The sequence below is a fragment of the Sander vitreus genome, chromosome 21 (genome assembly GCF_031162955.1).
Source record: "Sander vitreus isolate 19-12246 chromosome 21, sanVit1, whole genome shotgun sequence".
NCBI classification, from domain to species: domain Eukaryota; kingdom Metazoa; phylum Chordata; class Actinopteri; order Perciformes; family Percidae; genus Sander; species Sander vitreus.
In genome coordinates, this window is record NC_135875.1 from 14,356,647 (window position 1) to 14,380,194 (window position 23,548).

Below are 23,548 nucleotides of genomic sequence, written 5' to 3' on the forward strand. Positions count from 1 at the left end.
TGGGTACATATCTTTGCACATGCAGCCGTCATGCAGCGAGAGGGCAGTAAGGCAGAAAGTGATTACACGGTCTCTCAGTGTGAGCTGCTGGTGCGATTGACAGGTGGCCCGGGCGGCTATTTACAGTAAAGGCTCCTTCAACAGCCCTGCTCCACTATGTGACCTTCAATAGAGCTCTGGCACACTGAAACGGAGCACCATGGTACACCTTTCACACTATCCATATCCCCTTCGGTCTACAGAATATCCAACTACCTCACTCCTATGTTTTAATCACACTTTCCCCTCAGTGATTCTCTTGGTATATTTACATAATTTAATGCCATAGTTAATTCAGCGTAGTGCCGTTATACTTAGTTTCTTGATACAAATTAACATGTACGTTGAACCTGGCCAACTCTTGCCATTTGTTTCCAGACTGTAGTGTATGTAGTGTATTTCCCAAAATGACTTAGCGTTATTCCTTTAACAGTAAGAGAACTCATTCATTATACTGTATACACAATTTATTGAACAGAATAATATAATTTAGCAATACACATTCACGATTCAACATTTAAGGTTGCTAAAAAGTAACTGAATCCAAAAGTATTAAACAATAATGTGCACTAAATGTAACATTATCAAAAGTTTAAAGGGGTGATAGAATGCAAAACCGAGTTTACCTTGACATAGTTGAATAACGACAGTTCGGTGGGTAACATGGACATACATAGAACCTCAAAATCCCATTGACACCTCTTTCCTCTGCAAATCTCACAATTTGAAACTGCCTCTGAAAATGGGCGAATCCCAGCAAAGCTAATACTTGACGTCAACTCGGTGGCTGTACCTTAATTGGCTCAGGTCTCTACCTTTGTCACGCCCCAAAAGTTACATAGCTACAGACCACTGGTCTGAGACCAGCTGGTCTTCTGAATGTAGGTCTTGTAGATGTCAGACACTAGATTAGCTGCGAGCTTACCACTTGCAGGGGAATTACAAAGAAGAAAGTTTGGAAGTTTTTCAAGGATATTGAAAATGAACCACGGTCGTAAATGTAGTGTTCCAGGCTGTACAGGGAATGCTGACACTTTTCACATTTCATTGCGAGCTGCCGCCGGTCATGGTGCTCCAGGTAAGCGTTAGTTAGTGGTTCAGTTACCCCAGAAAAGATGACTGTGCGCTGGGTACAGAGCACCATGCTGCCGGTTGTGGAGCTCCGTCAGGTCAGCGGTAGTTGGTGGTCTAGTTACCGGGTAACTGCGAGTGTGGCAGGCATGTTCCCTGATATTAATACGTTAATTTATGTTTTCATTTATATTGCAATGTAAATAATACACTTAACCAGTAGCGGAGTGGCAATCGGGAGAGTCTGGACTTTTCCCGGTGGGCCAGTAGTGTTTCGAGGCCGCAAGGCCCGGTCTGATATGCAAGTTCTTAGCAACACCATCCGGCGGCCTGTGTGTGTGGCCGCTGCCCGCTGTTGAAACTATGCAGCCTCTGCTCAACCCGTATGGCGGGCCACAGCAGCGGGCATCATTAGACTCACACACTGTCACATACTGTTAACGTTACCGATAGACTTACAAATCTGCGGCCAGACAGCGGCTGCCCGGCCGAGGGCAATGGAGCGGGAGTTGTGGATCTAACAGTGCGGATCCACTTTGGCAACACGACTGAAGCGTGGTGTCGCGACGTAATACGTCCATGGTTGATGCTCCACATCCTTGACTGGCAGCTAATTGGACGAACGCATCACGTGGGTCTGGCTACCCCTGAATTTCAAAACGACCATCATGGCGGCTCGTTCAGAATACGATCTCGTAATTTACGAAAATAGTTCACCGAAAGGTGTTTCTGAAAACATTTTAAGCGAGAAATAGGCCATACAGTTGCTGAATCTGTCTTCATTTCAGATCGACAAAGGTCAGTTTGAAAGATTTCCATCTACTTCTATTGGATAGTCGCATCGCGTTTAACGGATTAATTTGCATAAAGATGGGCATCGGCCAGCTTTTTGACGCACAGCATTTTTTCAAATGCAGCGCCGTCTTCCCAGGATGCTTTGCGGGCACGTTAAAGTTGCTTCACGTCACCCATAGGAATAAAGTGTTGCTGTTGTGCTGCTCTCCGTCTGTGTGCCTGTGGGCTTCACTCTCCGCTAAATGTCCCCATGCTGAGACACTGAACTAGCTACAGCGCGAGTTGTGATTCCTTGTCTGGAAGTGGAGCTTTTTTATGTTCCAAAAGAATCAGCTCGCAGCTCATCTAAATATTCATGAGCATACCATATAAGGGAGAAAACCTCTTGTTTCATTCTAGGGCTATTTCACAGGGTTGCATTAGGGAGCATAGAACAGCACCCGGGCCATTTTCAGCCCAACCAATGTTACATACCCTATTAGGAGACTTTAAGGAACTGTGAACTGTAATCATTCTATCACCCTTTTAAATATAGCAGTAAAAACCAATATAAGAACCTTAAAAACCAGCGACCAGCTCAAAACTACAGCAATAAAGACATGATACATAAAATATTATTCCACTTCATAAATGCATACGCTTGACTTTGGCATTTGAATAAAAGTTTTTTTTTTTTTAAATCAGCTTTGATAATTAATCAATGTAATAAGTAGTGATGGCTGATACACTTTTTTCAGTTCAGAACAATGGAAACAATTTGGTAACAGAGTCCAGTGATGAACATGGCGAGCAAACAGTGAGACCTTTGGTATTGTCATTTTTTTGATGGCACAAATTCCATCAAATAAAACAATGATTTTAAGACTATTTGAGTACAAATAATCTTAAGTATACAGTAACTATCAATTGATCCTGAATTGTGAAACACTTTGTAAAGTAATTTTCAGCTTAAGCAGCGTGGGCGGGGCATCAAGCCCAAAGTGAGGAGGCACGGCGGTATGATATCCCTGCCTTGGAATAGTGGGTGGGTAGCATGGGAGCAGCCAAAGTAAAAGCTCTTGAGTCTTATACCAACCCTGATAAAGGCATCACCAAGGCTGAATCAGGTGGAACTGGAAGACGAGGGTGACGCATCTGTGTAGGAGGAAAGGCAGAATATGGTAAGTGAGGGGACAGGTTAAGTATGAATGACTCGAGGCAAAAAAACACTCCATAGTTTCTGTGAAGAATGTGTGCTTTGATTTTGCACCACTTACTGTAGGTGGAGGACGAGAAGGTTTGAACGTGCTGCCTTGTGCCAAAGTATCCACAATCCAGCTGAGAGCATGTGAACAATATTCCATCTGAGAAGGAGGATCAAAAGAGCCAAAATGTGTTTATTGACATACAGTAACTCCAAGACACCTGAGAGCAGTAGCGTTTTTTGGCACGGGCGAAGCGGGCAGCCGCCCGAGGCGGCATTTCTTCATGACACATGGGGGGGGCGGCACAAGCACTTAAAAAACTAAATAAATAAAAAAATCCTCTGCGCCGCAATTCAGTTTTCTATTATCTATCATTTCACTGTGTGGAGAAAGTGCCGTGAACAAAAGCTGTGTGAGAAGGGGAAAGGGGGGTGGGGGGGCTGAAACAGACTGTTTTGAGAACTAAAAGTAGGCTAGATAGTAGAAGTTCACGAAAGCAATCCAACTTGGTAAAAAAAAGACAATGCTGCTCTGCCAAATGTCTTCAAAGGAATGAAACGTTGATAATAAAGAACAGTGATTTAATAGTGATAAAGGGATGGTGCACTCCCAGGCCGGTGGGCAGTTGTATCCGCGCTAACGGCTCCTATAGTGGTCTTTGCTCCAGTCCGGCACCGGACACCCTGCGATGCCATCCAGCTCTGCGGCATATCCATTGAAATATTCACATTTTACATGAAAAAAGTTATTCTCAGATGTGTCCAGTTTGGGACTTCGCATAGCATTACTGTATGTGCTGGGGTACATTTTCACATCATTTATATGGAAGTGGACACGTGAGTATTACCCCCATATTGATATAAATACACCCAAAACATGCTTTTAGGGATATTTTAGTCAAATGTAGTGATTGTGACGTCATAATGCAGCAACAAAGTAATCTGTATTTTCTGTCTTTAAAAAACTACTAATCGATTAAAGGTTAAGGCTGGTGATAGTCTGTATTTTTTTAATCAATAAAACCCATTAAAGACCCAAACCACAGCCTGATAAATCTTCTTCCTCCAAAAACACATCAATGAGCAGCATGTTGTTAGGAAGTGATTAGCTAGTAGTACACAGGTCATACTGTACGTACAGGTAGCTACAGTGCATGTAAATACGTAGGTGCATTCATTTACTAAAACTTGTTTTAAGATTGACTTGAAAAATTAAAAATTAATTATTTTCCCAGTCCGCCAACACACATCCTATACGCATGTTAAAGATTGATGTTTTCAATAGAAATAAATGGGCTTAGGAATGTTGGAAAGTATAGAGAGACAGCTTTGGGCTTTTGGGGGGGGCAGAATACATGTTTACATTTCCTGTGAATTATACATCTTTGAATCCATACTGTGGGATGTTTTCTTAATTAATGCTGTAAAATATATTGTATAATAATAAGCAGATGACTTTTAAAGTACTTGAGAAATGTACACACACACACACACGGTTGTGGAACTAGCTTTGTGGGGACACGGCATTGACATAATGCATTCCCTAGCCCCTTAAACTTAAACTTGTGGGGTCCAGCATTTTGGCCCCACAAAGCTGTCGGGAACTATTTCTTGGCTGGCCAGCAGAGACTCTAGGAAGTCACTGGTTCAAACCAAGAAATAACCCCCGCTAAGCAGCAAACTGTTTTTACATTTTTACATTAGCTGTTTCCCCCTGTCACTATGCTAAGCTAACCATCTGCAGGCTGTACAGTAGCTTCACACTGACGTTACAGATGAGAGAGTGGTCTCAATCTTCTCTTATAATTCTCAGCAAGAAAGCAAATAAACACATTTCCCAAACTATTCCTTTAACAAACATGTGATTTACCATTCATGAATAAATATTTGATATCAATATCAGAACATAGTGTTCTAGTTGTCATGATGCACATCACCCAGCCCTGCTATAGCTAGATGGGTGACCTTTATCCTTTCTATAGGAGAGGTTGACTGAGCTCTTTTACAGCAATGCCATGTATGTATCAACAACGACATACATGATAAAGAATGATAAACACAGTTAAATGATATGAAAAGAGTGCTTTCATTTTTACCTCATTCTCCAGAGCCCTCAGCCTGTGGTCAAAGCTTCTGCTTTCAGCCACATGTTTAAGCACATCATCCACTCTAAAAGAAAAAGGAAACATTCAACTCTGTAGCAGTGAAATGATTTTGGCTCCATTATACTGTGTTGGTGCAGGAAGGTGTGCTCACTTGACGGACATCCGTTTGAGCCTCTCTGAGTCACAGCTCCTCTGGAGCTTGTTCTGGGACGACAGGAAGTCCTCCTTCTGAATGTTTTCCCACGTCATTAGCCTGTTAGCTGCTTTCCCTCTTAACTGCAATACTAATAAGAAAGGCAAAGAGTTTTATCATTGCTATCATTCAACTCAGGCATGGCGTTTCCTAAACCAAGCAGGAACCACCATGGCTGAGTTGAAGCCGATGTGGAAGCAAAAAAATATCCAATTCCCCTTTAGATTCTGCCATTAGAGATACTGCATTTTGTGGGAAGCTACAAAAGGCAACAACTAATATTGTTAGTTTCGGAGAATTACGCAATAACTTTATAGCATTAATTAGACTAACTTAAGACTCCTGTTCAAATACTGACCAAAGTGCAGGATCTTGAAAGAGGGCACCTTGCGGATAGCCCTCTTGATAAAGATGTTGATGTGAGAGAGGATGATGAAAGGAGGAGCCAGGGAGGGAAGGGAGTGGTACTGAACAATCAGGTTGTAGCGCTGGAACTTCCAGTAGATGTCGCTGTGAGCCTGCACTTTATTGAAGGTGTAGCTGGGTGGACACAAAGAGAGCAGTGTAAAGAGTGGTATGGCGAACTGTAGACAACTTGTAGCATGTCGATGAAGCCATGGAGACAGATTGATGAAAACCTTGCTCTTTGTTCTTTACCTAAACATGGCGATGAGCAGGTTGATGAGCAGGATATTGGTGACCAGCAGATAAATAACCAGCAGAATTACCACCAGCCAGTTATTAGACAGAGTCCTGCACGGCTCCTCACCATTCTGGATCAACGTCACGTTATGTGTGCAGTCCATTTCCCACGACTTTTTCACTGCAAAGGACACAAAAATATACAGCATATACAGTATACAGAAGAATCAAATATGTCCTGTCTTTTGATATTATCATATAAATCTGCTATTGGGATACTGTGGTGATTGTTAAAAAGCTGCAATGGATATAGAAAATGCCCTGTACAGGCTACATCATTATTCTTAGACTGGTTTAAAACTGGAACTATTATTTTCTCAAGATGCATGGCACACAAACACAAACACTTATACCATCCATCTCCTCCACAGGGATCTGTCCAAAGATGTGCAAGTACGGTCTGTAGAAAACCCGGCGAAAGATGCGGTCTAAGTTTGGGTCGTAGGAGTAAAGCAAAGCCTGATTGGCTACTCCATATGCTATGAGCCACACCATCATGAAGAAGAAGAAGAAGAAGACATCCTTCATCTAAAAAAAGGATGAAATAGTTTCCGTCACTATAATGCCAACATCCTGCTGAATAACATTGGTATGATGTCAACTTAGGTAATGTTTCTCACCATCTTGCCAACAATGATGATTTTTGGCCCCAGCTGTTTGTGAATGGCAAAGATGTGGAGGAGACGAAGGGTGAAGACCATGTAGCCCACACACAGGACATCCCGGCCAAATCCATATGACCACTTGAACATCCTGAAACACAGAGTGAAGCAAATCAAATGTGATAATCAGAGAGTGGTCAACTTGTAAAACAATCCTACAAGCTTCATTTGATACATCATACAGAAACTGCACTTTAAAAATGGTTCACAACTGGAATTAGAATCCTACTGAGGATGGAAGTGAGGGGCGTCTGCATACTCAGAACAGGATATACGACATGATTTATAGGACAGTTAAGACATGTCTGTGACGTGTGTAATTTGTTATGACGTCGTTTTGGTCTGATTTCTGACCAGTATGCTTTTCTAGTAAAAAAAGAAAAAGTCCCTGATAATCACAGTAATCAACTCAAACTACTAAGAGCTGAAAACTCAATTAGGTTGACCTGTGAATATTTCACCCTGTGACGGTGACACAGACAACAACACACTGCTCTGTTTTACGGTGTCAAGAGCCAAAGCCATTGAGAACAAATTTGTGGAATTCTGCAACATGAAAACCTCATTAAAATAATATTGTGAAAGGTTTTGGCATAATCCTGCAGCAGTCCTGTGTGTGGTAGTTGCGTGTACCTGCAGATTACTCCTATGATGAACAGCGTGATGGCAGTGAGGTCAAACTTGTTCCACACATCCTGAATGTACACTCTGATCCTCTGACGGTAACTCATCGACCCCAAAAAGAACGTCTTTAGAAAAGAAAACATCAATCAACTTAACAGATCCATAGATGAAGCACAGCTATGAACAGAAAAGCTCTTACAGTGTTGATCTGTGCATGATCCCTTTCAGAAAGCTATTGGCATAGCATTTAATGTGAAGTGATGTTATCACGTATCTACTTTTGCAGTGGCTAAATGTGAAGTACATGCATTAAGCATAACATTTGATACAAGTACGATGTCTCGCAGCACTCACCTGTCGGATCTCCTCACACACGAAAGTGAATACCCAGAAGTATAGTACATACTCGGAGACGGCCAGACCAGAGGCAGGCGAAGGCTTGAAGTCCACCAACAAAACATACGCAAACAGCAGGAGGAAGAGGAAGTACATCAGGACGTTGCCCAAAAATGTGGTGACAGGTGCAAACCAGAACTGTCGCCATCTTGACACTATGTATGGACGCTTTGGGGGTCTGTGAGAGTGGAGTCTGCCTGTTAAGTAAGGTTAAGGTTATTGGACATGGATAAGTAGCTTCTTTCAGTCATAACTGAAAATGATTATTCCTGCATCTTTTTCAGAGATGATGCCTTCAAACAGAACTCACCTTTGATGGCTGCTGTCCTGATGTTTTGTCCTGGTGAATCAACTTCCCTGGTACAACAATTACATATTTTTAATGAATAAACACTACATCAATGAAGTAATGTCCATTCAAAACTGGGAGGCCAGTGTCGTAAAAGGCAAAACCTCACCATTTGACAAGCCAAATCTCTTTAAAATTATTTAGAGTCTTACATGTGGTTGATGTCTGCGAAAGAGAAGACGGTGTTGCCGTAGAGGCTGTCGCTGTCCTTGCCCAGCCCCTCCTCATTAGGCTCCCCCTCCTCCTCTTCTTCCTCTATCTCTTGTTTCCTGTTAGGTTGGAGTATGGTGTAAAGTATCACTCCTGAAATGTTTACAAATCTTCTGAATGCTAATAAATAAATAATAATACTATTGGGAATTTTACCTGAAGGAGATGAAGTTGGTGTAGCAGAGGATGGGGCAGAAGAAGGTGAGCACGAGCTTCCACACCTCCGTGTTCCTCTTCATGTCACCCCACCAGATTTGGGACAACAGAGCCTGGACCAGAAGACACAATTAGACCATTTTCACCAACTGCAATTCATTTGCGTAATATAAAGTGGCTATAATTATATCATTATTCCTTAATTATGCCCATGCTCTTTTTTGCAATTACGGTTACAATTAATTAAAAGAAGCAAAGACTATTTAAGCTCCACATTCTGAGTTAACCATTGGCAGAACATGTATGTCAATATAATGGAAGGGTTTCATTTATGCGATTTCAACAAACGTAACTGGTCAAACTGCCACAACGTGACTTGGTTCCATTTCTCCCTTACATATGTCACACAGGTGTGAAAACAGTGACAAACCTGTACTCCGTCGTGGCTGAAGAAAAGTCGGGCGTCGGCGCCCATGCCCATCTGGAGGCAGGTGGTACCACCCCAAACTGGAGATTTCCTAATTAGCAGGGTGAATGAGCGACTCTCATTGCTCCGATAGCAAGAGCCGAAAACATCTGAGGAAAGGGAAAGACAAGTGCATAAATAATTTGGTTGGATGGAAAGTCCTTATTCTGAAAATTATACAAGGGACGTGACTGCATTGCTTCATTTGACAAGGAATTCAAAAACATACCCATTACCACAAGCAACATAAATACTTGAATAAACAGCGTACATCTAAATTCACTCACATGTTACTTAACTTACTCATAAGGAGTGGCCAAATAACACCAGAACAATAAGGATGTGAAATGTAATGTCTGATCATCCTTTCTGCACCTTTTTTAAAATCAGATGGTGTGTTTATGGTCTCACCATGTGCCAGGTTCTCAAACCTCTGGGCCAGGTCTTTTGTGGACAGTTTGGCCTCAGTCTCCGTCTCCAGCTTGGACAGTTCCCTCAGAATCTTACAGCCACCAAGAGCACTCAGCACAGACTCCCCTGCCTGGGAGAGACGGCAAAGGAAGTCAGGGCATACAAACTCGATACAGTATTTGGCAATGAAGAGGATGTTCATGAACATTTTACTAATGTCAGTCAGTTGGTTTAAAGAATTGTATGTGCTACGGCAGGCATAGTTGTGAGCCTGATTGCACCAAGAGCATAGAGGATTGTCATATTCTTATTTCATAAAGCCGCACAACAAATTTCTGCTTCCTGTAGCTCTCAAAAGTTTTACCATCTCCCAGAAGTAAGTGGCCATCTCGCTGCGGTTCTGGAGGACGGCCCAGATGAAGAGTGAAGCCCAGGGGAAGAGGCAGCGCTTCTTGCGATACATGCAGTCTCCTTGCAGCAGCTTACTGGCACGCTGGGAGGAAGAAAAGAAGAAGGGCAGGGGGTATGAGATTGACAGGGACAGTTGGCAGTGGTTCATTGGTTTTGATATATGTCTACACATTAAGAAATGTTAAGAGTACCCTAAAAGCTCTACTCTTGACTGAGGTCTGTTCTAAGCCCAAAGCATCGTAGTAAAACGGCTGGCAGATGTCACCCATTAACAGTTCCAGGAGCTCTGCAACCTGAGGGAAAAACGGGGGCAGAGTAACAAACAAAGGTGTATGTGTAAACTTAAGCTTTAGTTACATTGTTTTTGATTGCAAAACTAGATCAGAGGCATGGCATGTTGCTCTCATCATAAAAAAACAAACCTCAAAAAGGGTGATCTCCTCTGGGCCACTCTTTTTTTTCTTTTTTGCCACTTTGGAAGGGGAAAACTGCCGGTTTGATTCAGCTGCGGTTCCCAGCCGCTCCGCTAGTTGGTGCTGAAGTAGCTGGTAAAGCACCGTCCCTTCAGCCACTGAGCGGTAGAGGCTTTCCAGCCTGCCATAAGTCAGGTAGTCCAGAATGTTGAGGCCATTCTCAGCGAAAAGACGCACAAACTGAGGCTTGTCATTGATCAGGGAATCTGTCATGGAGTCTTCCAAGTCTTCATACTATTTGATTGGGTGAAGGTTATAATACAAGATTTTAAAAATACATTTTCACTTATTTCATACCAACAATGCCATTACACAGCAAGGCTAAACATGTTTTATTGGGTAGCTCTCCTGGTAGAGCGGGCACCCATATATAGGAGGTTTACCCCTCGACGCAGTGGCCGCGGGTTCGACTTCGACCTGTGGCCCTTTGCTGCATGTCATTCCCCCTCTCTCTCCCCTTTAAAGTCTAAGCTGTCCTATACCAGTCTTGTATAAAGTACTTGAACGCAATACTTGAGTAAGAGTATCTTACCAGAAAAGTCTCCTTTTAGAATATTACTTGAGTAAGTCTTGAAGTAGCTGATATTTACTGTAAATAAGTATCAAAAGTAATTTTCTGATACTATATGTACTTAATTATTATTAGAAGTAAAAAAAAATAATTACACACACACACACACACACACACACACACACACACACACACACACACACACACACACACACACACACACACACACACACACACACACACACACACACACACACACACACACACCTTCCATTGGATGTCTCCATTGAAGAGTTCACTCTTGGCAAAGCCAACCCTGTTCCATGTGACGGCTAGCTTCAGCTCGTCATTGTAAGGGCTGTCCTCCTCTGACGCACGGTGCCTACTAGCTGAAAACCACAGAATTACACAACAAACATCAAAATAAAGACATGTTGCCACCTAAAACAGCAATATCCATAGTTTAAATTAGATGGATGTACCTCCCACCAATGATTTGAGCAGGAGCGTATCAAACTCATTTGGGCTGTCCTGCTCTCCATGGTAGATTGTAATTAAGTCTCTGTGCTGGTAGATGCTCAGAGCCTGGAGACCCAGAACAAGGATACAAGACAAACAGGAATATTGAATATATGAGCATAATACTTGGCGATACTGAGAAAGAGACTAAGCAGACAGATAGTGATGGAAAAAGATTTGGTGACAAAGGGTATTATCAAATCCATGATAACGTTAAGTGTTAATAATTGGCCAGCAAGTAGAAAAGAATCCTCCCGAGTTGAAAAGATAGAAAATCACAACACTGATAATGTTATTACATTGCAGATTTAATAATCATTAGGACACTGAATGAATCAATAACCAGCCACACTCACAAAGCAGCAAAGCATTTCATAGCAGTGGAGTTGATGATGTTACGTCAAATCAAACTCGCAGCAAATCATTTTTTAAAGCTGCAGCTGTGAGGAGGGTGTGCTGGGAGAGCAGAGAAGCGAACATGTATTGAGGTCACTTCCATTCAAAAAAGAGAGATCAGCTTTTTACATTGCATTCTGGGAATTTTCTAGTCACATTTCTAGTGTGTAACGGCGCGTTCACAACCAGGCGTCAGGCGCATCATGATGTTGTTATTTCGGCATACTTTTATCGGTTTATTGCAATTAAAAAAGCTCCAAACCAGCAAAACACATGATCCCAATATGATCCCGCAGTCAAACTCACCCGATTAAAGCAAGGCTAATATTAGCTTTGCCTTGGTGCGAACACAACATAATAGTGATTTGTCCTCAGGAAAACCTGGAGGATCACTATAAAATAGTAGTGCATTTGCATTTGATCCGTTTTGACTACACACAATGCAGCCAATCCTTTTTCAGTCGTGTTACATAAAAGAATCCAATTATGCCATATGAAAATTGACTTCCAAACCACAGCTTGTGAGTGAGTTAATTGCAAATAGCAGCAAGAACTAAATAGCAGCAAGCTGTCTCAGATTGTCCCACATTTCTGAGACAGCTTGCTGCTATTTAGTTCTTGCTGCTATTTGCAATTAACTCACAGGTAGTAGCTTTACATCTACAGGCACAGTAGAGAGTCAACAAATGCTCATTACATGCAACAATTATGAAGTGTTGGATGACATGAGCAACATACTGATAATTTTGCTGTTCTTGGAGCCTTATCAGCAGCAGCAAGGCTAAACAGTATAAGCTTGCTCTGAGGGTTATGGTAGAATAAAAAAATACTTTGTCCACTTGGAAGCATAAATACGTACAGCAAGTTTATTTGCAATCTGCCCATTATATTATGAAATATCCTTGATTATCTGTTCTGCATGTCACATGACAACACGTGTCTCGGCCCACAGCTCTTACCCGTTCAACTAGTTTGTCTGACTCCGCTTCAGAAGGGAAGTGCCGCCTAACCCTTTCTGCCACTTTGTCTTTCAGATCTTCGCTGGGACCCGCCTCACCATCTACCTCGCTGGAAGACTGGCCAACTTGGGATGATGACAGATTCTCCAAGACATCGTTCAAGAAGTCAGCCAGGCCTCCAGAGCCAGCCAGCACCAGCCAAGGCATGGAGGTCTTCAGAGAAAGATCCACTCTCTGATAGAAATTAGGATAACAGAGAGACATTTTTTACAGAATACAAAGGCATAATATCTGCATGATCTGCCGTTTGTATGTCCAGAAGTTGACACCGAAATGTACGCAGATGACACAGTCATCCCTGCACATGGAAAAGATAGATATGAGGTGGCAGGTAAATTAACAGCAGCAATGGCCAACATTTCTGACTGGCTCTCAGAGTCCTGCCTGACACTTGACATCAGTAAAACTGCCTGTATGTATTTTATAATAGAAAAAAATTGGAAGTCAGCCAGATATCATTGTTAAGTGGGAAAGGATCCAGACTGTGTCATTTAAGAAATGTGTGAAACAGGTGTGTAAAACTGTCAAATGTAATTTAAGGAACTTTAGATATATTAGAAACCAGCTGCCCTTACATGCAGTAAAACCTTATATGCACTCAATGATTCTTTCACACGTCATACTGTATCACAAGCTGGTCACAAGCTGGAAAAACAACACTTGCTCCACTGCAAACACTTTACAAACAAACACTCAAGGCATTGGACACAAAAAGCCATCAAGTTATCACCACTGTAACATATTTCAAAGACATAACCTCATGACCTTTGCCAGTTTTGTGTTTCTTGCTGATGTTAGTCTAGTCTATAAAGTAATTAATGATTTGGCGCTCCTCCATTAAATGAGTTTGTATCACTGCGTTCAGACAATGGGAGGAGAACTAGGACGACCAACAGAGGTGACTGTGCAGTACAGCACAGATCTACTGAGTTTGGCAGATCAGTCTTCTCTATTAGAGCCACAAAGTATTGTAACTCAGTACCAAGAGAGATCAGAGAATGGAACAGCTTTGCTGGTTTTAAATTCAAGATGAAATCATGGCTGAAATCAACCCAATCATGTTCCCATCAAGCACAAACCCAAACAGCTAATCTTAATGTTATGAAGTCCTGTTGTAGTGGTGTTTTAATGCTGTGATTTTATTGTTGGTACTATTGTTGTGGTGTTTTAATGCTGTGAAAATGTTGTGTTTTTTTATTGTCGGAGTGTCTTGTTTTTATGTTGTGATGGTGAAGTTTTATACTGTGAAATTGGACTGTTATCCTTTCCCATTGTGTTAACGTTTTTTTTTAATACTCCAGTGTTAGGTGCCCAGGGACTACAGATGAAAAGGAGCTTATAGCTAACTCTGGTACTGCTCATACTGCGCATTGTCCCTGTCAAATAAATAAATAAATAAAGTAAACCATTAAAACTGACCTAATAAAATTTCTTTGTGGTAATCAAGAAACATAAAAAAAGCAGTGACTGTACCTCCAGCATGCTTGCCTCCCCTGATATCAGCATACAAAGGACAGGGATGTCTATGCCGCTGGTCCCTACAAAAATACATTTTTACAGTTAATTCATACAGTGCAATTGTAAATGATTTCTTTATAGACTTCACTTTAACGCAAACATAGTCTCGCTTTGCCAGACCCTCCTCCAAAGTGCGCTTGAGGAGAGTCTGGCTACTCACATAGCATTCGGGCATGGGAGGAAAACATTCTCTGGTTTATTGGCATTTCTTTAAACCAATCACAATCGTCTTGGGCGTTGCTAAGCAACTGAGAAAAGCAGCGGTGCCGCTGCAAAATAGGCTCAGAAGGAACTTCTTTTGGTGGAACATGTGAAAGTTTAAAAGTTGTTTATGTCATGCAACAGAAAACTCAAATTGGACAGAAAATCTAGCTAGCTGTCTGGATTTACCTTGCAGAGATCTGAGAAAAGGTTAACCATAGTCCTCATATATCGACTGGAGTTTAAAATGCCAACACAAAGGAAGCCCAAGGCAACATCAGGCCTAAATCCCGGAAGTGGAACGTCAAGGATATAGACTAACGCAATAGACACAGAAAGAGCACCTTGTTAAATAGCTTGATTTCAGATGTTAAAGAGCCATGTCTGAAATTTACTGCAGCGGCATGTAATACCAAAGGATAATCTTATCGTCACATGCAATAATCAAAGATCACCACAAGAGGGCCAAATAGCTTGAAATCAGGGACAATTGTGCATGGAATGTTCATGGTTGAGAGAGCATTGTATAGTTGAGACCTATCTCAGTTTTTACATACAGTTTACCCAAATAAATACATTCTCGGAATATTATTAAAGGCAAACCAGAGATAATAGCAACAGAAAAAAGTTGAAGATCTGCTATTTCAAAATCAGCCAAGATAATGTGTTATCATTCTTCATGCACGTACACTGGTTTCCCATATCTGGCAATACCAATAAAGGAACAACAAAAAATGTTTAGGCCTACTTCCTCCAGTCATAAGCGTCATATTTTTGTCAGAGAGTCCATGGCAAACAATTCCTGTTTTCCGATTCTACATACAATGCAAAACATTATATTTCATAATTCCATCTCTCACCACCCGTGCGCTGGTGGGAGATGTAGTCCTCCAGTTTGGCCCTGAACCCCGTCTCTGCTCTAGGTCCCACACTCCCGTCATCCACCAGCAGGAAGGCCTGGTGGTTGATGTCCAGGTAGCGAGTGTCCGGGGACATGTTCTGGATATGGTACTTAGCAGGAAAGCTACCCTGCAAGAGGAAGAATCCAGGGATATGATATAGCAGGGTTTCCTTAACTAATGTTAATACATTGGAGGCCTGGGTTTGGTGGATACCAAGATACATATAGTGTGTAAATTGTTGCCTGATACAAGTAAACAAGATATTTTTTGCACGGTACATTTGTAAATACAGTATGGGAGTGCCTGTACAACCTGAGGGTTGACCAGCTGCTCTCTGTTATGCACCAGGCCCCAGGAGGTGATGCCCAGCGCCACCACCTTGTTGAGGGACACAGACGAGGCTGCGGTGGCATGATCCCTCACCGCCTCTCCGACACACCTGCCAACACCTTCACGCAAGCCTGGCGTCATGATCCACGCTCCTGGGTAGAGCAGTCAAACAGTGAGTGCGAGAACAACAGAGAAACTTTTTGGTTGCAGGAAAGTTCTTGTGAGAAAGAGAAATGTCATGACAGAGTTTTGCAGTTCAAAGCCAGAATTGCATGCCTGAAAAATGGCTCAATTACCTCTGTACTATCAAGGACATCACCAAGCCACTTAAATAATGAAATTGGATGTAAATTAGCTTACATATTCTTGATTTTATAATAAATGTAAATAAGATAACAAAAAAAACACAGTACAATGTAGTGAAATTTTATTTCTGCAGTTTAACCCATCCTAGTATTAGGAGCAGTGGACAGCTATTTATACAGCATCCAAGGAGCAACTTCAGTGTCTTGCTCAGGGACACTTTGACATGTGGCCGGAGGAGCCGTTGAACCGTCAATCTTGTGGTTATGGCGCAACCACTGTACCTCCGAGCAACAAGCCACCCACAGATCAATATTTGAAGTTCTAAAAGTCTGCTTTGTAATATTTATTACATAATATTTGCATAGAGTCTGTGTTGATACACACTGCAGTGTGTTACCAACAATATGCCTGAATGTTTTTGCCTGTCTATTACCTCTGCTTTGACCGGGAGCCTCTGAGAGAACAGCTTGTTAAAGTGAGCTCAGTTGACGGGAGATCAGTATCGCTGTGTGCCACCTGCCATTGGCACAGTATTCGGGAGGAAATGGCCATTGTAGTACCAAATTAGGATCGGACCCCAGGGAGTCATGGTAATGGTACTACATATTTTTAGTTAGTTTATTGTTTTTTTATTTGTTTTTCAGCCAAACTTGGGGAGACCCTTGATAAGCCTTTTAGGCTTTTGCCCTCCCTTGCATATTCCGTTATTAATATTGCTCTGGTAAGGTAGTAATGCTCTGCTAATAAAGTAGGATGTATGTGCTTATAAAATAAATGAATGAAATCAGTCTATTTTTTTTTAGAAATCTTTACAGGGAACTGACTTCATTTTGAGATTCACAAGCAGAAATATACAAAACTGAAAAGCCGTCAGTCGGTCAGTCAAAGGATAAAACAGCCTCCAGCACGCACAATCCACTGTCACAACTATCCCACTTTTAGTTCATTAGGTGTAGAACAAATTGATATACGGGCCGGATCTAAATCTGCAAGGGGCCAGATTTGGCCTGCGGACCTTGAGTTTGACACATGTGGTGTAGAACATTTGCTAACACGACGCAATCGGATACAAACACATAGTATAACTACCATATCTGTCTATGGCAGGCAGGAGGAAAATTTAAGACAGAACATTTAAGATTACATTACATTTAAGACTTTTTTTTTAAAATACATTCAAAAGGACTATATGCAAACTATATGCAACGCAACCTGCATACCTGAAATTAAAAAGGCACACCAATCAAAATAATTTTAAATTTGAAAGGGAACAGTTTGTAAAATCATGACATATGCTGACCGGTCTAGACCTAATCTATCTGTAAAGTGTCTTGAGATAACTCTTGTTATGATTTGATACTATAAATAAAAATAAATTTAATTGTATATGGGTTTAACAATACTGTTTATTGGCATGTGACCTATGATCAACTTGCGTACCAGTGTTTGAAGTGGTTGTTTGGCTACTTCAAAGTTACAGTTGGCTTTCACAATATGTTTACCTGTGCTTTGTGAGGCTTTCACCAGTCCCTGCCTGATGACCTCCCGCACCCAAGTCTTCACCTTTGTACTGCCTTCTCCGCCCACTATAGAAACCACCAGGTTAGGAATAGGAAGGGCCCAGTGGGCTGTCATCAGGGTGTAGACCACAGCCGGGGGTGTGTCCCATGACAGACGCAGAAACTGATATCCCCAGGAGAGACAAAATAGGCATTTGATTGATTAAAAAGGAACAACCACATTTCAGAAGTTGATAATTAATTTAAGTATCAAAACAAGTGCTTATACTACAAGTTCTTAGGATCATGATGAAGGAGCTTCTCAGTATAGAAATGTGATCTCACTCTCAGTGCATTGTGTGTGTGTTTACTCAGGTGCAGCAGTAGGTTAAAGATTAGGAAAAGCAATGTACTGACTAATAAAAGGTCTTGGTGCATTTGTATCATTATTTGGCATTTGTCTTTAAAACTAGAGATGGTCCGATACCATTTTTGCTTCCCGATACTAAAACCTAAACTTGCTTATCGGCCAGCCAGCTGTATACTACTAGCCCTGTATGGATGTGATATGATTTCTATCTTTGTTGTACGGCCTGGTACGATATCGATATTGTAGGGTTGACAACTGGTGCTTTCACAACATATGCACACAATGAGATTTTTGATAAATAATCATCAGTTATGTTGATATAATAACTATGTGGGTAAAGGCAAATAATAGAACAGCTAGAACAGTCTGGTGTGTCCGGAAAATTACATAACTCTACTGTAATGCAGCCTTTAAAACAAGGAAGACATATCATATCAGGATATTACGATATCCAAAATTTAAGACAATATCTAGCCTCATTTATCGATACAATATCAATATACTGCCCTGCCCTAACATAAACACAAACAATGAATGCAATAGAGCTTTCTTTTATTATCCAGTTTGACAGTCAGTCATAACGGAAAAAGAATATAAATAAACCACTTTACATAAAGTAGATTTTCTTCGGGGCTAAATTACGTGGTATCAGATCAGTGCATAAACTCCAGTACATTTTTTAAAATTTAAAACACGAAAGATTTGATCATACTGTAAACGCTAAAGCATTTAATGAGCCATTCAGAGAACAGAAGAGATAGGCCACCCACATAGCTAAGCCTCTTGCTGGCTCCTGCGAACTGCAACTCTCCAAAGGCATCAGTCGGGTATTCAGAGGAGTGCTGGGCGCTGTCCCAGTGGTTGACAATCGCTGTGCTGAAATAGTCACCGAGAGCCACAGAGCCATGGGCATTTCTTGCACCCCCACACTGGCAGCGCGCGCCATTACTGAGAGAGGTGAGAGGATTATGCATGCAAAAATTTAAAAAAAACATGATCATTCTTTGACACTCCCCCAAAGTAAATAGAGATATTACAAAGAATTTCTAATAAGGGAAGAAGTTTCACTCTCGATACTTCCTGCTTCTGAACTGGTTGCAGTTCCAGAGTTCCATATAGGGGGCGCTCACAGGCCAGTGCAGAATGAATGGGACTCTATGGAGCTATACCCCTCAAAATCCACTTTTCTCAGGATATAATTTTTTGTCTAGTAATTTGTCTAGAAAGGGAAGGCTAAGAAAAGATTTAAAGTTGCTTTTTTGTTCTAAAAAGCCTTTTAAAATGTCAATGACGTCATACACATATACGGCCAGAGATACTGCTTTACGGCAATATCTGAGTCGCTTCCTTTGTTCTTTCGAAGCATCGACAACACAGCTGACAGGTTAGGCTCTCCCTGTTAATACACGTGCTAGAAAGAGGTCTGCTAATGTTTTAAAGACCACATCGAAATATTCCCTCTGACATTCTAGTTCTGCTTCGGATGCCGTCAAGCGGGATCTCCGATCGTAGTCAGTCCTTCACTGACCAATCAGCATTCATTAGCAGAATGCTAGCGTGTTATGGGCAATAACGACTAAACCTGTAAGAAATCAAAAAGGACCTAAGTACTCATTCATTCAACTTTCAACCTATAATCCATGTTGAACTTGCAAAAACTACAATCAAATCTGAGATTTCTTAACGACAATCAGGCAAAAGAGACAAATTTAGCCGTCTAGCTCCATAGAGTCCCATTCATTTTGCAGTGGACCGCGATCACCCCCAGTGGAACTCTGGTGGAACAGCAACCAAATTCGGTACAATGTGGCTGAATAGGGAATGAAAAGGCTTTCCATAGACGGGCTTTTGATATTATCAGAGTGTGCTCCACAGAGTTCACATTACCTGGAAGAATCTTCTACAAAGGTGGTGCACACTCTTTTCTTGATGATTTTGGGGATCCAAGTCTGAAAACATTTTAAACAGGTAAATACACTGAAATGATATACAGGTTATTTCAATTTGAAAGAAGTTTAACTCCAACCCTACCCTTATATGCCTGGAAATCATGCGGCTAGGAAACTGTTAAAGTGAGAAATGTTGACTTTGGCTTAGAGACGGTGATAGACTGGTGAGATATGATGAGCCTAAACACCTGGCTGTGACTTCTGACGCGGTGCTGTAGTTTCAGCTCGGGTTTAAGCGGACGTGTAAGAGAGTGTGTGTGGTGAGCACGTAGGCCACTACTGTACACATGCATCTTCAGTGCATACAGTACATTCTGCAGTACAACAAAAAAGAGCCCTACTGGAATTTTGTTTTTAAAACTGGACTCTCTGTAGAACTTTGAATTTAAATATATATAATATAAAGTGTTTCTTTTCATTTAAAGAAATACATTTTGATCCACTGTCATAGCCATTTTATAATGTGAACACATTTTTGAAGCTATAGTGCATAGTTTCTAAGTAATGACAACAACACTGTCGGCACGTCCACATGATACAAGCCTTCGGTGATCGTGCACCACCCCCACCCCTCCTCCACGCAGTTGCTGGTAGCCAAAGACGACACGGAGGATTATAAAAACATGATGGACTCTTCAGAAAAGGTAATTATCTTCACTCGAGCTTCTGTGCAGGAAAGTTACCGGACGCCACAGTCTTCTGAGCATAGCCATACTGAGAAATACAGACGGAGTTGTGTGAGCTGATAGTCTTAATTAGCTTTATAGCAACTCATTTGGCAATGGCTTGAATGTAACGGACATTCAATAATATCAAAAAGTTACGCACTAAAGCTTTAACTCTTTTTTTAGAAAACTCTTTTTGGGAAACGCCCCTGCAGCGGTTTCCACGGGGCAGTGTTAAACCAACTTAACTGCAAACATGATGGCTCGGTTCCATTTAGTTATGCCAGTGATCCCTGTCAGTGAGCTAGTAGTCTACATCAATGAAAGTTCATTTCCAGGATAAAGGCTGATATCCATCACGTCCCTCACCTTTCACTCTCTGTGTTGCCGTTCTCAAAATCCCTTCGCTAAACAACAACAAACTTCGCGCTAGCAAGATACACCCTGGAAATGGCAAATTGTGAAGAAAATTTGAATCGTGCAACAAGGCACGCCTGCTTGGTTCTTTCGGTGAATGATTGTAAAGATTTACAAAGAATATGTTTTACGGCATTTACTCTCTAACTGGGACGTTTTGGGACCGATTGGCGAGATGGCTGTGGATGAGGTACACTGTAGTACTGTGTGAACAGTTAACTTAATTTAATATTTTACTGTATGTGCCGTTTTCTTTTGTGGGGTGCAAATGTTCCACGAAAACAAGTTCCTTCCCGAGATTATTGTGCAGAGCCACCGTCGCTGCGTCCAGAGCTATACTAGAAAGTATCTACAGTGCTGTGGAGATAGGTCTGGCAGGGTGACTAGTGAGCCAGTGGCCCACTACTAGAGCCCTGGAACTGGCACGCCTAAACAGAATGCAGACATACTGTAATAACTGTTATTACTAGTGCTTGTTGAGTGAAAATATTTGGAACTGAGCCAACTTTTACATCTTGTTAATAATAAATTTATTAATTATTAATTCTGGAAGGGGGAATTACAATGTTTTTCACTCTGTTGTTATTACACACAGGCCTGAATTACACACATGCTCAGTACCTATACATGCACTAAAGGAGAGATGTCAGAGTGTGGTGCCTTGCTCAAGAGCACCTCTCCAGCTACCAGTCCACCACCATACTTTGGTCCGTATGGGGACTTGAGTAGTGGGTCTACTTTTATTGCCTTTGATATCCGTGGGTTGTAGCTTATGTCTGCTTCTCACACATCTGACGTGAGTAGCAGCTAAACGTTTTTGCTAGGGTAGGAGTGGCTAGCTCAGACTGGTTTGACAAGAGTGACTAGGGCAAACTGGCAGCAGTAGCGACTGTAGAGTCAGTAGTTGAGTGTGTTTCATGCTTCTTGCGGTCGGGGCGCTGCGCCCAGAGTGGCTCAAAGAACGGACTTCTTCTTCTCTCCAGTAGCCAATCATTGCAACGCGGTCGTGTTGTTACAAAATCTTGGAGGCACCAGACCGACCGCAAGAAGCATGAAACAGCTAACGTAGGCTACCTGAGTGAACGAAGAGTCGCCGAACAAAGTGGTGAATCAGCGGAACAAAATGCTTTTTTTTTTCTCGATTTTCTCGCTGCGTTTATATTCCAAGGCACACATAAACACCCTATGCATTAGGGTGTATGGGTGAATGCAGAGTTTGTCCTGTCCGTCTTTTCCGCAACTAAGTAAACCGACGTTAGCTTAACTTTCGCCGGTTTGACAAGTATACAGTTAGTCAACAGACACTCTTGAAATAGATACACACACACACTCAAACACAAACGCAAACGCAAAGCGACAGTTGCTCGGTTTTCCCACTAACCCTAAACTTTGAGTGTCATGTTACTACAATGACGTATCGTCCAGCAAGCAAACTTGCTCATGACTCAGAGCCTCTGGGAATAACGTTAACTGACAGCCACAACTTCCACTTTGTAAATTGCACTTTGACAATCATGACATCACAACAGAAGCAGAGTTACAATCATACCTGGTCCTTAGATTTAACGTTGCATATTTGGTCTCCGCCGTCGACTAATTCTTCTCCTGTGTCTCCCATGTTGTTTCCTTTTCTGATCGACTTTTTAATAGATAGCGGCAGGAAACGACTTCAGGAATTATTTCTGACCCTAGGCTTATTTACCGGTTTGCCGAAATTGAATAAACCTAAAACTATGGAAATGCCATTCTCAAACGTTTTCTTAGCAGTCCGAGAGGAAACGGATGTAGAGCTACAGGTGAGGGTGTGGTTGAGGCACACATAGTAGCCTAGGCTATAATTGCTGTATATAAACCGTGCTCTAAACTTTTAAAAAGGAGTGGCCATTCAGAACCCCGGAAATGGTATAGGATACCTGGGGTGGGAGCTGCTAGTAGTCTGCCAAACAAGTTCCCTACTATCACATCTCTTTGATAAGATAAGATTAAGAAGATTACTTTATTGTCATTGCATTTACAAAATGAGGTGCACTACCTGAGAGGTGCTCATCACGTTCACATACACACATGCAACTCACATAAATACATGTCAACATATGATAAAAGGTTAAAAGAGTAAAAATGTTTTGTGTAGGCCTGCTGCACCATTGATGTGGTGAAGTTAAAGTAAGAAAGGAAATGCTCTTGGCCACTGATGAAGACACATTTTGGCATCACTGTAGCAGACAGCACAACTGAAGGTTGTCTGAAAATACAGACTCAGGTCAGGATTTACAAAAAGCCTCAATCCCTACTCATCAAGGGAAGTAAAAGCTGGATTCAACATCAGATTTCAATCAGAATATGTGTTTGTTCAGGAAATTAAAATTATGACAGAAATATACTGTTCTCAATGTCCCTGAGTCCAAGAACATGGTCCAGGGCCCTCTGCTAAAAAGCACCAAAGCTAATATTATATATGAATAATATAACGATTATTTTCATAGTAGATTAACCTGTTGATTTTTTTCTCGATTAGTTGTTTGGTCTAGAAAATGTCAGAAAATGGTGAAAAATGTGGATCAGTGTTTCCCAAAAGCCCAAGATGACATCCTCAAATGTCTTATTTTGTCCCCAACTCAAAGATATTCAGTTTACTGTCACAAAGGAGAGAAGAAACTAGAAAATATTCACATTTAAGAGGCTGGGATCAGAGAATTTACT

The 23,548-nt window shown here is 41.5% G+C and overlaps 1 protein-coding gene across 1 annotated transcript; it reads right to left on the reverse strand.

Annotated features, from left to right (window-relative positions):
- Nucleotides 1–484: 484 nt before the first annotated feature.
- LOC144536775 (transient receptor potential cation channel subfamily M member 4-like) lies at nt 485–22,707 on the reverse strand. The gene is made up of 28 exons (XM_078280048.1): nt 22,398–22,707; nt 19,705–19,766; nt 18,588–18,765; nt 17,451–17,631; nt 15,625–15,794; nt 15,271–15,439; nt 14,165–14,229; nt 12,632–12,865; nt 11,240–11,342; nt 11,025–11,146; nt 10,196–10,480; nt 9,965–10,066; nt 9,727–9,855; nt 9,363–9,492; nt 8,916–9,061; nt 8,486–8,598; nt 8,272–8,388; nt 8,081–8,127; nt 7,729–7,967; nt 7,384–7,499; nt 6,709–6,841; nt 6,442–6,616; nt 6,044–6,209; nt 5,745–5,926; nt 5,345–5,477; nt 5,185–5,257; nt 3,162–3,248; nt 485–3,039 (listed from the first exon to the last, which is right to left on the reverse strand). The coding sequence occupies exons 1-28, from the start codon at nt 22,464–22,466 to the stop codon at nt 2,971–2,973; spliced, it is 3,795 nt and encodes a 1,264-aa protein (XP_078136174.1). The 5' UTR covers nt 22,467–22,707; the 3' UTR covers nt 485–2,970.
- Nucleotides 22,708–23,548: the final 841 nt, after the last annotated feature.

Excerpts from the sequence above, each read along its gene's own strand:
- LOC144536775 (XM_078280048.1), bottom strand. The coding sequence starts at position 22,466 with ATGGGAGACACAGGAGAAGAATTAGTCGACGGCGGAGACCAAATATGC. Across the intron at positions 18,766-19,704 it reads TTTGTAGAAGATTCTTCCAG|TAATGGCGCGCGCTGCCAGT; the intron begins GTAATGTGAACT and ends CACCTCTCTCAG. Across the intron at positions 6,617-6,708 it reads TCATCATTGTTGGCAAGATG|ATGAAGGATGTCTTCTTCTT; the intron begins GTGAGAAACATT and ends TCCTTTTTTTAG.